Genomic DNA, 16,064 nt, shown 5'->3' on the forward strand with positions numbered 1-16,064 from the left:
AACTAGAATCATTCTATTTCTGGCGATCCCACAACTGAAGGTCTCACTTTAAGGACTCTTTATCTCGTTATTTTATGCTCTTGTTATTTATTGCTAATTTATTTACATTTGCATTTGCAGAATTTCTTGTTCATTGATCCTGTTCACAGTTATTGTTCTATAGATTTGCTAAGTATGCCTGCAGGAAGAAGAATCTCAAGGTTGTATGTGGTGATGTGTTTGTACTTTGATAATAAATGTTACTTTGAACTTTAAATGCAGTTCTGGTCATCATACTGCAGCAAAGACGTGACTAAGCAAGAGGAGCCATCATTATGTGCTGTGCCAAGCAAGAGAAAGTGCAGGAAAGTTTAACAACGATGTTGCAAAGAGAAAATCTCCAGGTGCTGGAAATCCAAGCAACACACACAAAATGCCGGAGCAACTCAGCAGGCCAGGCAGCATCTATGGAAACGACGTTCCCTGCTGTAACACTTCAGCAGAACAAAGATATTGTCTGGATTAAAGAGCTTGAGTTAAAAGGAGAGAAAGGATTGGTTGGGTCTGTTTTCCTTGGAGCAAAGGGTGCTGAGAGGCATCACGATGGAGATATATAAACTTATGAGGCATAAATTAGTTAAATAGGTGTCTGTTTCTCATTGTAAGGGTGTCCAGTTTATGGTGCGGGAAGACGTTTAATAGGGATCTGAGGAGTAAGATACTCACACAGAGCAATTGGTATCTTGAATCAAAGAAGGTGGGTGAAGGCAAGAACAGTAACAACGTTTAAGAGGCATCAGGTACTTGAGTGAGCAAGTAATAGAGGGCAATGGAATTAAATCAGTCAAGTAGGATTAATACAGATAAGTATGCTGCTCGGCAAAAAGGCGGCAGACCAGAGGGCCTATCTCACAGTCTATGCTTCGAATTTGAAAGTTTACTTGTTGACGTGCTTCTGTAAAGTATGTGCTCTTTACACACTACAACACTTTAACATTTCAGTTCATGCCAACTCCTCCTATCCTCTCCACCTCCCAGCCTGGTTTTTCTAGTTTGTAGTAATTGTCTAATACGTGGCACACAACAAAATACAGTAAACATTTTTATGACAATTTTCATCAAAAATACAAAAAAAACAGTTCGTTGTAAGCAGGTCCTCACTGTAAATCCATGTGCTTTTTAATTTCGTGGTTTCAGATTAGATGAAATGTTGCAGACAAAGGTAATTTGAAACCCCCAGCGATGACTGGGCAGTGTCTGAGTGAAAGGTTGCCGGAAGCAGGAGTCATGGGGGAAGAATGACCCTGTAGCGCCCGGAACCAGTCAGTTTCACTTCATCGCGATCGCGGGAGCGACTTCAGAGTGAAGCAGTTGGCGAGCGGTGACGGCTGTCACTGAGGCTGAGGTGATCAACGGCACAGCAGATGGCTTTGAGTCTATCCGTGAACGTCTCCAGCCCTCCGTTAGGTGAGTGTAAAGTGCCGGACAGCGGGCGGGCTGAGAGCGAGAACCCGAGTTACCTGCCCTGCTTGCTGCTGCACAGCACACGGTGTTGCATCATGTGCGTTCCTCCAGCCTGGGATCCCCAGCCATGCAGACTTGACAGGACAAGCGGGCTCTGCACTTCAGAGTGTGAAAGATGGGAAAGCACGGGGCTGAATCACCCAACTGTTTATTCGCCGATAATACTTATTTTCTAACAATTGCCTAAAAGACTAAAAGTTAAAAAAAAAGGATACATCAATATTTTCCCCTAAAATGCTGTATTTGTTATGATTATAAAGCTATTCTAATTCCTTTAAGGTTTTAATTTCCTATATTCCTTTAGATTGTTTGCAGTAGGTATAAAATTTAAGTTGGAGAGTGAATTACGTTGAGAGAAATTAAAGGACCAGGGACATGATCGGCCGACCAATTTTAATTGGACAATAAATGGGTGTGGTTCTGGTGATTTAAAATACACTTATGGCACAGAAGCTTTTTATATTTATAAACTCTATTCTGAAACACTATTATGATGCTGACATGTTCATACCCATTCAATATTTTTCATTTCAAGATAATAGTGGTATATTGAGAAAAATAAGTTAAGTGGTTTTCATCTGCAGAGGGAGGGGAAGAAAGGATACAGGAACACTTCGGACAAATAAGTCTGCACTCCTGAAGGATAGTGACAAGGGTTTTCTTGCATACCTTGACAGATGGATCTGTTGCCTGATCAGATGCTTCTGATTTGCCTGCAGTTAATGTTGCAACCCAACATCTTAAATAATAACTATACCCCAAAGCATAAACTTGAAAACACTTCATTAATCCTGAATCTGTTCAAATAAATACTCTTTGTAGAGGCTTTCTGAACCTTCACTTTTTTGTATCTAAGTATATTCTATTTTGTTAGGGCTATGGGATATCTTATATTATGAGAGTCAAGAAATTAACCAGACAAGATGTCTGCTTAATGTATTTTTCATTACTACCATGCAATCATGAATTAGAATGCTGATAGGTTTTACTCATTTGCATTTTGTAGCACAATCACTACCATCCTCTTGAAATAGGCTACTTTTGCCTGATTTATCACATTTCAGTTGAAGCACACATTTGGACGATCTGATTAGTCTTTGCTATACAATAGAATATAAATATATGTAACAATATCAAATATTGATATATTAAATGAGTGGCAACACTTGCAGGTTGACCCCAACACTCCTTTGGGTGTGTCAGTTGTTAATGTAAAGGATGCATTTCATTGTGTGCTTTGATGTGCGCCTGGTAAACTTGAATCTTGAAAGAATACTGGCACATATTCCTTGTGATTTTATAATTGGGGAAATTCTTACGAAATTTTGAAGCTCTATTTTTGAAGCAACTCCATGATAAGCCAAATGAATTGACCAGTGCGATTCAAACTGACTTCTGATACCTCGGGCTATCATTGTGTTTAATGCACCAAAGAAGAGAAGTGTTAAATATGTGGTAATTAATTAACGAGGGCTAATGATGTCAATAGTTAGATTTTTAAACCTTCTGTGAAATTGAGATCTCAGATTTCAAGTGATCTGCAGTATTCACTTATTTTAAATGTTGACCCTTTTAACTGGTTGTGTCCATATCTGATTTGTCTTGTTATTTAGAGTTTAGTTGATACTAATTTTAGTAAAAAAAATTGTGCGCCTTGCTCTTTGTTGCTCTGACCATTATATCATTTTATGTGTGGCAAAGCAGGGTAGTGGAATATTTCTAAAATAGTTTCCTCAGAATAATCCCTGAGGTTTATTTCCCTGTAACTGCATCCCTCACATGGTCAATAACTCCCACCCCTCCTAATTCTCCTGCCTGCTAGGGTCAATATATGGTGACTAAATTACCTACCAATATGTCTTTGGGATTTGAGGGGGAAACCCATTTCATCATAGGGAGAATGTACAAACTCGCATTTGCAGCATCCAGGATGAAGATTGAACCTACGCCATTGGAGCCATACAGCAGCAACACCAACAGCTGCACTATTATGCTGCTCTAACTATTTTATGTGGCATTTACTTTGTACTACATAATCACTGTAATTTAAAACAGCATGCATGCACTAATTGGGTTTATTTGGGTGAGCAATTTTATAATTTAAGATTAATAGTTTGATTGTTTTTAAGTTTGGTGAGTGATATCCATCCCCTCTGCATTATAGCATTTCCATTAATGGAAGGAAAATAAGCAAAACTGTATTGGCCAAAAGCTTCTCCATCTGGTGGATACCAAAGCAGGATGCTCACCACTGTCTTTCGCATAAAACTATAATTTGGTTAGATTGGCTCTTAAACAATAAGGTGAAGAAAATGTTTTCCAACCTGTTTTGCAGTTGCAATTGATCTTAAAATGATAAGAGCATTGATTGTGGGAGCAGCAAGTCTTACTGTTCTGATGAGTGGAATTGCTGCAGTGCAGATAAGATGGCAAGGTGGGGTGCTTCTGATGTTTTGCCCTATCCAATAAAAAGTTGGTGCAAGGTAAGTGCAAGAAAAATGCATTCTCCATTCAACACACCTGGTGGTGCTGTTTAGCATTGACAATTGGGTGAAAATGTCAATTGCTCTTGTTTTACTTTGGATGGCTTTTCACCTTGCATCCAGTCTTCCAATCTGCAATGCAGCAGTTATTCAAGCCATGAGAACTCTGGTGGTTACTGAAGTAATTATTGATTATGTGATTTTCAAAAAATGAAATTGGAAATGAAAATAAACTTCTATTTAATGTTTTATGTATTTTGTTTGATGGACAACTTAAATAAGTTAATCTTTCAGACCCCATTTTTCTTGGCATTCTTAACCATAGCATAGAACAGAAAATCAGTTTTCCTCATCACTTTTTGCTGAGTATTAAAATTGAATAATGTAGCACTTCCTTCATTAGCAACAGAACCAACATGTTTTAAGTGAGAATTGATTAGTACTTTGCAAGGTCAATGCAGATTTGCTTTCAAAACTGTTGTTGAAGCCTTTGCTCAACCAAACCGCCTTAGCAACTCTGAACTCTGCAAGATTTATGTACAGCAAAAAGCACTCATGTAGATTTAAAAGGAAACAAATTAAATTTTTGGTGGAGTTGACAATTTATTGCAGTAGGTTTCAGGGAAAGAACTAACCAAATGGTGCCAGAAGTATCTTCAGAAATAAAGGGATGTGAGAATTAGTAATTGCAAATGTTTAATGCAACTTTAACTTTAGCATTCAAATCATGATTGCTGACATTTACTAGGAGGGTTGATTTTGAGGACTGGACTATTAATGTTAGAGTTTTTGTAATTTTCTTAATGACATTTCATACTGCTGGTAGCTATGCACTGCAAAGATTAAGTGCGTTTTGTAAATAGTATTGTCTGGGATGTTATTCTAAACATTGACTGAGACCATTTCACATATTATAAAATCATCATTCACTTAAATTGGATTTGTGATTCAAACTGTAGAAATCTAGAGAATGAAATTGTTCCCTTTTGCAGGTGTATTGCTAACTGTTGAGCACATCAAAGATTATGTCAACGTTTTGGTTGAAGAGGGTAACGAGAACATTCTGCGAGTTTCTGAGTAAGTATTGTTATAAGTGGATACTTGGAATTGTTGCACCCTTTTTCAACTTTGAAGGTTTTTTAAATAATAAATTATCCTTCTATATATTATAGATTATGTCTTCCTCTTACTGAATTAATAATATATTAATGAGTAGAGAAAGATGAAGGAAATGTATTCTTTAGCTTTGCTACTTGGAAATTAAAAATAATGCTAGGAGGAATGTAACAATGGCTTACCCTTAATGGCTTTTAAATGTTAAATAAGTCGTCACTCAGGATTATACTCATGTATTGACTTAAGCATGAAAATCTGTTTAAATATTCTCTGAGCAAAAAACATTTTGGCTATCTTGTCATTGAATTATTAGCATTTTTGTGGAATAGGAACTTGGTGGCTGAATCACGTTGTAGTAGTAGGGTTGTGGTATGTACAAATGAGCTATTGATGGTTAAATGACAACATTTTCTATTCTATTTATTGACACACCTTTTCAGGTAGGGCAGATGAGCATTATAGACTGCTTTCATAGTAATCTCAATCAGCATACATATTCCATAAACCCAATCTCTTCCTTTTCCTCATAACTACTACTTTTAAACTGAGCCAAACACATTGATTCTGTACTTAAACTCCTTCAAAAATTTCTTTTCAAATTTATATCCTTGACTGTTCTTTCACCCATCCAAACTTTCAGTCTGCTTCTTGCATTCCTTCCACTATTGCTTCTATAAAGCAGTGAATCGTTAGGCATTGATAAGATCCTTTATGTACTTCAGCAAACGTCGTTTGGTTTGTATAATTTCATTATAATCTCTTGTTTGTGTACATAAAGTTAGAGCATAGGCACTGAGGACTGAGATGAAGTTTTATTTTCAAAAACAATATAGTGAATGGTTCTCTTCAAAATAAACTGGATTCTTTTGTTCTTAATTTACTGTATTTCTTGGTTTTTGTCCTGTTTGAATCTTGCATTTTGAGGGCATTAAGTATTGGAAATGTATCTGGTTGGTAACTCAATCCGAGTATCAACATTTGTTGGTACATACTGTACAGTTTGAGGTACATGTAAACTATGGGATATGATTCTCAAGTGTGACAAGCCAAGTTGCAAAAGACAAACTTGAGCATTTTTGTTTGTAACTTCCTATTGGAGATTTAAAATTTTGGATTTGTGTTTTTTGATTTCTATAAATGACCTCTGATTATGCAGTTGGATGGGTTAGTAAGTTTGGAGATGGTGGTGTGGATAGTGTAGAAGATAGTCAAAGGATACAGCAGGATATAGATTACTCACAGATACGGGCAGGGAAATGGCAGATATGAAGTGTGGCATTTTAGGAAATTCTTTGTAAAGAGACAATACACTGTTAATGGCAAAATCCTCAAGTGTTGATGTGCAAAGGGATCTTGAGGTTCTGAAAGAAGGCTTAACGGCATGCTTATTTTAAGTAGTTGAGTTATTAATTTCAAGAGTCGGGAAGTTATATTGCAGCTTTATTAAACCCTTCTAAGGCAGCGTCCGGTGTGTTATATTAATTTCTGGTTGTCCTGTTATAGTAAGGATATGGAGGCTTTGGAGAGGGTGCAGAAGAGTCTTAGCAGAATGCTCCCTGGATTAGAGGGCATGTGCTGTACGGAGAGGTTGGACAAAGAGAAGACCTGGTGGAGGTTTATTAGATTCTGAGAGGCATAGGTGGAGTAGAGGCCAGTATGTTTATCCTAGGGTCAAAGTCTAATTGTAGAGGACATGCATTTAAAGTAAGAGGGGATAAGTTGAAAGATATATAGGGCAAGATTTTTTTTACACAGGGAATAGGGGATGTGCTGCAAGGGGTGGCAGTAAAGACAAATACGATAGAAGTATTTTAGAGGCTCTTGGATAAACACAAGGATATGCAGAGAATGGAAGGATGTGGACATTATGTAGGTAGCTGGGCTTATTTTGATAGGGCATTTAATTAGTTCAGCATAACTAGTGGGCTGAAGGACCTGTTCTTGTGATGTTCTATGTTCTGTTTGACTCAACAAACACTACTTGTGCCATTCGTAGTATATAGCATTCTGCAGTATCACCTTTTCATGCAGTCCCAACATTTGAAATCTGTTATACTCAATTGATCCCAAATCAGAGGTCACTTATACTTTCAAGAAATTGCTTTGAAAGACAAAATATATAAAATTATTTATTGAGAGCAGTTGGTGAGTGATATTAATTAGTAATGCCATTGTGATGTATTCTATTTTTAATATTACAGAAATGTCACTTTTAATGATGTGATTTCCATTGTTCGCTATCTGGCTCGAGTTGCTACCAACAGCAAGCTCTATGGTTTCAATCTGCTGGAACATGCTGAGGTAAAAAGTTGACTTTTAGGTTGGTAACACAATGATTAATTGGACACCTTGGATGGATGGCATCTCTATACAATCAGAGCAGCATTAAAGCACCCTGGTCACTTTGTCAACGGTCAAGACTTTTGAGTGTGGACTGCACACATAAAAAGCATTTTCTCAATCATTTGTGAATTTATTAATAATATTTAGATTGGGAATGACATTCTCTTAAAGTATAGCAAGTAATGTCTTTGGATAATTGTTGGCAGTGTTTTCACATGAACACATAAGCAGTATGAATCTTATAATTTACCCATTTGAAGTGCAAGGAAACATTTCACTTTTGTTGTTTTTTCACATTTCCTTTAAATATTTTAGTTAATAAATTTTAGAAATTTTCTGTGATCTTCCACTCTTTCAATATTGCTGTTTATTATTGGCTAGTGTTCTACTCGTTAAGTTACGTGGTCCCTCAGCGAAGAAGCTTGTATCATAAAGTCATGGAACTGAAAACATAGCCCAACTCATCCATGTTGACCACATGGCCTAACTGAGCTATCCTATTTGTCTTTGTTTGCCCTTATCCTTTTAAACTTTCCTATCCATATACCAATCCAGGCATCTTTTAAACTTCGTTATTATACCCACTTCTTCCGATCTTTCCATAAAAGAGGAGAAGTCAGAGTAAGAAGTGGTGGGGGGAGGAAGAAGTACAAGGTGACTTCTTTCTTTCCAGTCCTGAACAAGGGTCTTGGCCCGAAACGTCGACTGTTTACTCTTTTGCATAGATGCTGCCTGGTCCGCTGAGCTCCTCCAGCACATTGTGTGTATTGCTCTAAATCTCCAGCATCTGCAGTACCTCGTGTCATTAATTTAAGAAAAAGATGACTGGATATGTATTCTCCATTTAATTTTTTTTGGCCATTGTGTCTTGAAAAGTTACGAGCATTGCACTTTTTAAAAATATTCTTTAAACTTAAGTTTTGATTGACCTGGTGAAATACAGAACAGGTTCTTCAGGTTTCTATTGTATTCAGGCATTCTTTGCTCTGATGTTTATTTCATTGAAGGTATTGACCTGCCCATATAAATTGGTAATTAATCCCAGAAAAAGACTATTATTTACAGTTGCCTGTGAATCTGGAAAGCATATGAATGTACTGTGAAAGCAAGGCCTCACTGCCACGTCCACTTATCTGGTTTACTACAACCTATGCCAGTTGGGACAGATGGAAATAATTTTCCTATGCTACTTAGCATTGTATTAAACTTGCAGTAGAGATGGAATGTTAAATTAGAAAGTTAAGTGTGCAAAGTATGTATTGCATGATGCCAGTTTAAGACTATTAATTTTCGGCTTTCTTTGGGAATCTTAAATTGTTAGGGGAAAGTGAATGTGAAAGCAAAATACCACGGATTTTGGAAATTGAAATTGAAAGTGCTGGAGGGATTCAGCAAGTCATTTGATATTACTTGAGGGTGGAATGGATTTAATATTTTGGTTGGGTGACCTTTCTAGTGAAAGGTTATTGGTCTGAAACGCTTAATTGTTTTTCCCCTCTCCACTGATGCTGCTTGACTTGCTGTCCAAAGGACCCACATTCTAAATGCCCCAAAACAATGGTCGAGAGCGACCATGTATAAATTCAAACATTAGCATGAATTTAGAAGGAATCAGAACAGCTAAGGATGATCATCTAGAGTATAAAAAGTGAATAAAGGAACTTTCAAGTGATACGAAAATCAACACAACTTTTTATAGCTTTTATTAGGGAAAAATTCTGGTTGGGAGCAATGAGACTTGCTTCAAAAAGCAGGTGTCACTAACATGATAAACTTAAAGAAAATAGCAAACAACTTGAATGATTTACAATAGAGAAAGGCACCCCAGACCTCCAAAAAACCAGCAATGAATTGAAGGAACATGAATTTTCAAAATTAACTAATCTATTAAAATACAAAACCAGATGTTTTTATCAACCATGGTTTTAAAGGAATTTAGTATGAACTTTGATGCCCTAAGTTAAAACCTGTTGAAGTTCTCTCTTAAAAAAAAAATTCTGTTTGTAAGAAATGTGACAAATGGCAGTCAAGGAATTAGTAGACAAATTAAACTAACATCAGTAAATAGTTCTTCTTCCTTAAATTTCCAGTTGATCATAAGGATGCCACGTTTGCTAAACCTGATTGATTAATAAAGTATTTATTTTAATGAAAAAATGATTGAAGTGCTCGTAGGTGAGTGTCGGAAGCAGCTGATAATGTTCTTAATTTTGCTGAAGTTGAGTGCAATGGAACTCAAGGCAAATTATTAACTGAAAAACTGTTTGTCAAGCCACAGACAGAGTGAGTCAGATATTTGTATTGGACGTGAGTAGTAGTATGCTGTAAAGGTCTATGTATGGGCTACAGCTGTTCACTATTTATAAATTGCTTAGCGGATGGCATAGAAAGCCAGGCAACCATTTTTGTCAGTGGCAAAACAATAGATAGGATCTATATGTAATGTTATTTGAAGCATGATGTTATTAATAGTTGAAGAGATGCATCTAATTATGTCTAATGGATTTCAATGTGAATTTTTCCCATTTGAACCAAGAAGTCATGAAATGGAATGCATATAGTGAACGTTGCAAATGACTAAATTTCCAAAGATTTGAGGATCATCTTCCTAAGTAAATAAAATGGTATGCATAGGTGGAAGAAAAGGATCAATCTAATGGAATGCTGGCTTTTTATCCAGATGATTATAATGCAAGGAGATAGAATTGCACTACAGCTATATTGTGATGTCAGGGATTTTATATGACGCTTGGAAATGTTGTGAAAAATTTTGTGAATTAATTAAGATAAATGACTAACATTTGGTTTGTGAGAGGCTTCCAGCCTTTTAGAGTTTTATAATGTACCTGTTCCAGTACCACTGGCAGATTTTCCTTTAACCTTCAGGTTCCTAAGCCCTGGAATTCCAGATGCTTAGGAACCTGAAGGTTTTTCAGAGGGAATTCCAGGGCTTAGGAACTTGAAGGTTAAAGGAAAATCTGCCAGTGGTACTGGAACAGATACATTTAGGAATGATGAAGAGGTGAGAAACTGTTGTTTGGCAGATTGAGGCTGAAAACATTACCGAGGCGTGGATGAGATGGTGGAGGATAAGAATTTCCAGACCTATATCAGAACTTTGTGTGGACGGTGCAAAATTATAGTGAGTTAATGGAATTGTGCAAGTTAGGTCACAGGATCATCCAAAATTCTTGCAGAGTAGAACATAGGAGGAAGTTATCTATAAATGGAATGAAATGATCATACCTAGAGGAAGTTAGGAAGGCATGAATATGTATTTCACAACAAATGAAATGGCATTGTGCGGAATCAGGCCATGTTGCAGAGATGGAATTACGTGCCCTCATGATAGAACTGAGGTCAGAAGGCATAAGGTTTGCATGTTTGTCTGATTTGTCTGACAGAATGAGGTGGAATTGAAGTTTTCACATGGGTTGGACTTCACTCTTCCCAGTTGGATGAAGTTTGCTTGTCCAGTAGTGAGTACTGTACTGATATTTTTTTCAAAGAACATACAATGATGAGAGAGTGGTGAGGCAGGTATGAAAGACTGTGGATGCTGGAAATCTGGAGAAATTCATGAAGTGCTGGATGAATTCAGCAGGTCAGCCAGTATCATTGGAGGTAAATGAGCAGTTGACATTTCGTGTCAAGACCTTTGGTAGCCACAGTAGAATGATGCTATTATAGCTCAGGGCATCGGAATTCAATTGAGACGTTATCTGTAAGGAATCTCTGTATGTCCTCCCCTGGGAATGCATGGGTTTTTTCTGTGCTCCAGTTTCCTACTGAAGTCCAAAGACATAGCGGCTAGTAGGTTAATTGGTCATTGTAAATTGTCCAGTGATTAGGCTAGGGTTAATCAAGGGTTGTTTGGCAGTATGGCTTCTCACTTTTACATGGAATGTGACTTTTTTTTGTTTTGTTTTGTTTTGCTGAGGATGACCATGTAGCAGAGAACATGATAGGGCCAATGCTAGGCCCTTGAGCTGAAACTAGGGATGGTAATGTCAGCATTATTGGTGATTCTCTTCATACACAGCCCTAGTTTGATTACACAACTGATGGCAATTCTGGGCATTTGATTTTAGGAGTGATATACTGCCTAGGAAAAGAATGGTTTTATAAGAATGATGTCCGAAGAGACTGTCCAAACTATAATTATTATGATTATGAGGGCACGCAGTCCCCTTTTATTGTCATTTAATAATGCATGCATTAAGAAATGATACAATGTTTTTCCAGAATGATATCACGAAAAACACATGACAAACCGACTTAAAAACTAACAAAAACCATGTAATTATAACATATAGTTACAACAGTGCAAAGCAATACAGTAATTTGATAAGAACAGACCATGGCACAGTAAATAATATAGTCTTTGGAATTTAACATTGTAAAATGGATTTAGTAGAGTTTCAGAGTAGGTTTTTTTCAAATTTTGGCAGTTTCACACTGAAAATTTCATACTTAAAAATTGTCTCAAGTTCAGTGAAATTTTGCAGATTTCTGATTTGCAAGTATATTGGTGTCATCATCATCACTAGGTCTAAATCCTGAAGTTCTCAACATTCACCAGAAGAATAACACTTTGATAAGGTAGCTTATCCCACCTTCTCAAAGCCTTTGAGGGAGGGACAATAAATGCTGGCCTTGCTTGTGATGCCCAAGTCCTCACAAAATGTCAGACCTCATTATTGACTTTGGTCCATTAAGTTGAGGGATGTGACCAGCAAGTGTTCTTTATCTTTGTAAAATTAGAGCAATATATTTGTGGAAACGGGTACTGCATGTGTTAGAATTTGTAATGCTAAAGCAAATAGGCCTACACACATTGATGTCACGCGATAAATTTTGTGAAAACATTGTGGATGTGTTGAAGGATAATATAACTTTACTGAGCTAAATTCCAGCAATTCATTGTGATTAAATTGCTGTGAAAATTTCTTTGATTTCGAAGAGGCATTTGTGACAAGTAAGACTCTTCTTAATCTTGTTTTTATTAAGAAAATTTGATCATATCCAGACACTTCATTGTAAATTGATCTTATGCTGCTGTACACTTCTGCCCCGCCGGTGTGAAAACTGGGGACCAAGGCCTGGCTTTGGGCCTACTCAGGCTGCTCCAGGAGTGGATCTGGGACTCAATCTGGTTCGGAATGCTGTTGGCTTGCTTCTACTGTTTGCATGACGTGTTTTTTTTTCCCTCTTGCTTTCTTTGCACAGTGTTTTTTTTTGTTTTTTTTTAAATTGGTTTTTCGAGTTTCTTGCTTTGTGGCTGCCTTTAAGCAGACAAATTTCAAGGTGTATAGTTTATATATTCTTTGATAATAAATGTGAATTTTAAAACTCATGCCAGCATTAATCTGTTTGTTTGCAGGTTGATCACTGGTTGGAGTTCAGCAGCACAAGACTTGTGAGCTCTGCTTTGTTTCCTGCTGCAATACAAGATCTTGATAGTGCACTCTCTCTCAGGACCTACCTGGTTGGACATCAGTTGACCATAGCTGATCTGTGTGTATGGGCAGCCTTGAAAGGTTAGCAAGAGAATTACATAAATTCAGCATTTATATTTAAGTGTTGTTTTGAAGAATGCTTGTAATATAAATTTTGAAATTGAGAATATAAATTTGTGTGCCTATAAATATCCACTTGAATTGAATATGCCTGTAATGGGAAGAGACAGTAAACAAATTGGATCTGTGGTTTCTTAAATCTAGAAACAAGTGGAAAAAATTGTTTATAAGTCTGGTAAGGGGTTTGGTCAATGATATTAAATATCAAATATTGATTTTCTATTTTTTCCATCTGTGATTGAGTTTCTAGAATATAGGTATTAATAAATACTGTTTCTCAAAGGATGCTGATTTAGCAAGAATGATTTTTTTCAGCTGTTTGAGAGATATTTTATCATTGGTAAATTGTACAGTAGTACGTAAATGAATCATTGAGAATAAATTGCACAATGGCAATTGTTTAAATGATAGTCAATTGTATAATTGGATTATTAAGACTGTATTTTTATCAACAGGCAGTAACCTTTATCACAAACTGCTAAGCCAGAACAAGATACCAGCTCATGTTAAACGGTGGTATAATTTCCTTGGTTCTCAGAAAGCATTTCAGTCTGTGGATAAAAAATGGTCTGTAGTAACACCACAGAATAATGCGGTAAATATGCAGTTTTCTAAAACCTCATAGATTAATTGTTCAGTATCATAGTATAAGAGTTGACATTAAAATTTTGTAAATCTGTCACTATGATGTCACAATTATGATATACACATTACATCTAGTATCATACAGCTCTGTCTTAAGGATTACTCATTGCCTAATTTAGCTGTATAAATGCAACAATACATGGTTATTCAGTGGCATTCCTTGGTTCGATGTGAACCAACCACTGCAGTCCTTCGACAAAAAATAATCCTGTGGTAGTGTTAGGGTAGGAAGTTCCAGAATGTGGACCCTACACAAATTAAGCAACATTGACTTATTTCCAAATCAGAATGGTGACTGATGTAGTGGGGTGCTACCATGTGCATGTTAGCAGATTTGAATTTATTTTGAATTGCCTTGTTTGGTAAATCCAATGTATTTTGTAGATGGTGTGTTCTGGCATTACTTAGTGCTGCTGTTGGGGAGTGGTTGGGCGATGATAATAATGGTTCATTGTCCTGTACATGACATGTTTGTACAAGCAACACATCGTGATGAATTCTCAATATCAAAAATGTGGAATGAGAAGCCCTTTGCAATGTACAATAGACAATTCAATAATCAATATTGTTGTCCCAAATCTCCATATAAATGACTCTTGAAGAGCATGTCAAAGGGCAATCTGTTTCTATCTTGGTTAGGTGCCACTGAGATATGAAGGGGCAAGGGACCCCAATCACAGATGTCATTTTGCTAATTTGGTACTTGTCCTTTTGGTGCTGCTGTGATTTTGAATTAATTAAACCACTGAAGAATTAGCCTTTAGACATCTTGCTCAGCCAATCTCTAAACTCAGTTTGTCTTGTAAAACAAAATCATTTACTGCTTTTCTGTCCGAGGAATTCCACATTTTTAAGCTAAGTTTTAATTACATCTTATTTCATAAAAGGACTTCACTGCTTTCACCAGATTAATTCTTGGCATGGTGGACTTGTGTAGGAAGAGATTGCGTACACTGAACTAATAGTCCTGTAGTGTTTAAAAAAAGATTGAGAGATTTTAAATTAACAACTAACCAAGCAACAGTTTGCATACTAAGAAGAAAGTTTAAAATCGCTATCATTCTATGTGTGTAGTTCCTTCCTAAAGTCATTCTTGAAATATTCAATGGAATTAATGTGTTTATTAAATAATTATTGGTTGCCCTTTAATAATTTGAAAGCTGCAGTCAGTTACCCATTAGCAGTGGTATCACTTGAATCTCTTTGAACTTCAGTCTTCTGGATGAAAAGCTGTTTTGATCATGCATATGGGCCTTGTAAGTCACACTGTTTTGTCTGCTGCTGAGTGCAATAGGATTCTGGATTTGGATATGTGGAGTAGACAGCTCAAGGTAAAGACTTTGAGGGCAAAACATTGCTTTTCTTAAGGTCATTGTATTAATTACAAGCTGTATAGAATTGCAGATCACATAAATGTTCCCTCTTAAATCAGCAAGTACTCACTGGAATTTAGAAAAATGAGGGAGGATCTCATTGAAACCTTTTGAATGTTGAAAGGCTTAGGCAGAGTAGATGTGGAAAGGACGTTTCCCATGGTGGGAGAGTCTGGAACCAGAGGGCAGAACCTCAGGATAGAGGGGCGTCCATTTAAAAAGATGCAGAGAAATTTCTTTAGTCAGAGGGTGGCGAATTTGTGGAATCTTTTACCGCAGGCAGCTGTGGAGGCCAAGTCTTTGTGTGTGTTTAAGCTAGAGCTTGATAGGTTCTTGATTGGGCACAGCATCAAAGGTTACAGGGAGAAGGCCGGGGAGTGGGGCTGAGGAGGGGGAAAAAGGATCAGCCATGAATGAATGGTGGAACAGAGTCGATGGGCCAGGCAGCCTAATTCTGCTCCTATGTCTTATGGTCTTATGGAAATTATAAGTAACCATCTATGAATATTGTATATCACCTATATCTAAGATTAGATTTATTTGTCACATGCTCATTGAAACATACAGTGGAATGCGGCATTTGTGTCAATGACACTCTGTAACAGTCAGTGAATGTGCTGAGAGGCAGCCTGCAAATATTGCTATTCTTCTGGCACCAGCATAGTATATCGACAACTTATTAACCATAACTAGTACGTATGTCCTTAGAATGTAAAAGGAAACCGGAGCACCCTGAGGTCATGGTCATGGGGAAAATGTGCAAACTCCTTATAGACGGCGATGGGAATTGAACCCTGATTGCTGGCGCTGTAATAGCATTACGCTAACTGCTATTGCTCTCTCTCCTCTCTGTCTGGCTATCCATCCCATAAGATGATGATACTTCCTTCAAGTCAGTTAGTGGGGTTTGATATGTGTGTCCTGGAGTGGCTGTACAGGCTGATCCTTGACAGACACTGCTTGCCACATACTTGGCAGGTGAGGCCTGGAGGGGCAGCAGGGGCAGAAGCTCTGTTGTGGCG

The 16,064-nt window shown here is 37.1% G+C and overlaps 1 protein-coding gene across 1 annotated transcript in view; it reads left to right on the forward strand.

Moving 5' to 3' along the window:
- The first annotated feature begins 1,297 nt into the window (after positions 1–1,297).
- The window catches only part of eprs1 (glutamyl-prolyl-tRNA synthetase 1), a 51,498-nt gene continuing 36,731 nt past the window's right edge, over positions 1,298–16,064 (forward strand). The window contains exons 1-5 of the mRNA XM_063055746.1: positions 1,298–1,446; positions 4,979–5,063; positions 7,304–7,403; positions 12,829–12,985; positions 13,480–13,619. Of these exons, the coding sequence (XP_062911816.1) occupies positions 1,404–1,446; positions 4,979–5,063; positions 7,304–7,403; positions 12,829–12,985; positions 13,480–13,619 (525 nt within the window). The 5' untranslated portion in view covers positions 1,298–1,403. The remainder of the gene's footprint in view (positions 1,447–4,978; positions 5,064–7,303; positions 7,404–12,828; positions 12,986–13,479; positions 13,620–16,064) is intronic.

The sequence above is a fragment of the Mobula hypostoma genome, chromosome 8 (genome assembly GCF_963921235.1).
Source record: "Mobula hypostoma chromosome 8, sMobHyp1.1, whole genome shotgun sequence".
In the NCBI taxonomy this organism is placed as follows: domain Eukaryota; kingdom Metazoa; phylum Chordata; class Chondrichthyes; order Myliobatiformes; family Myliobatidae; genus Mobula; species Mobula hypostoma.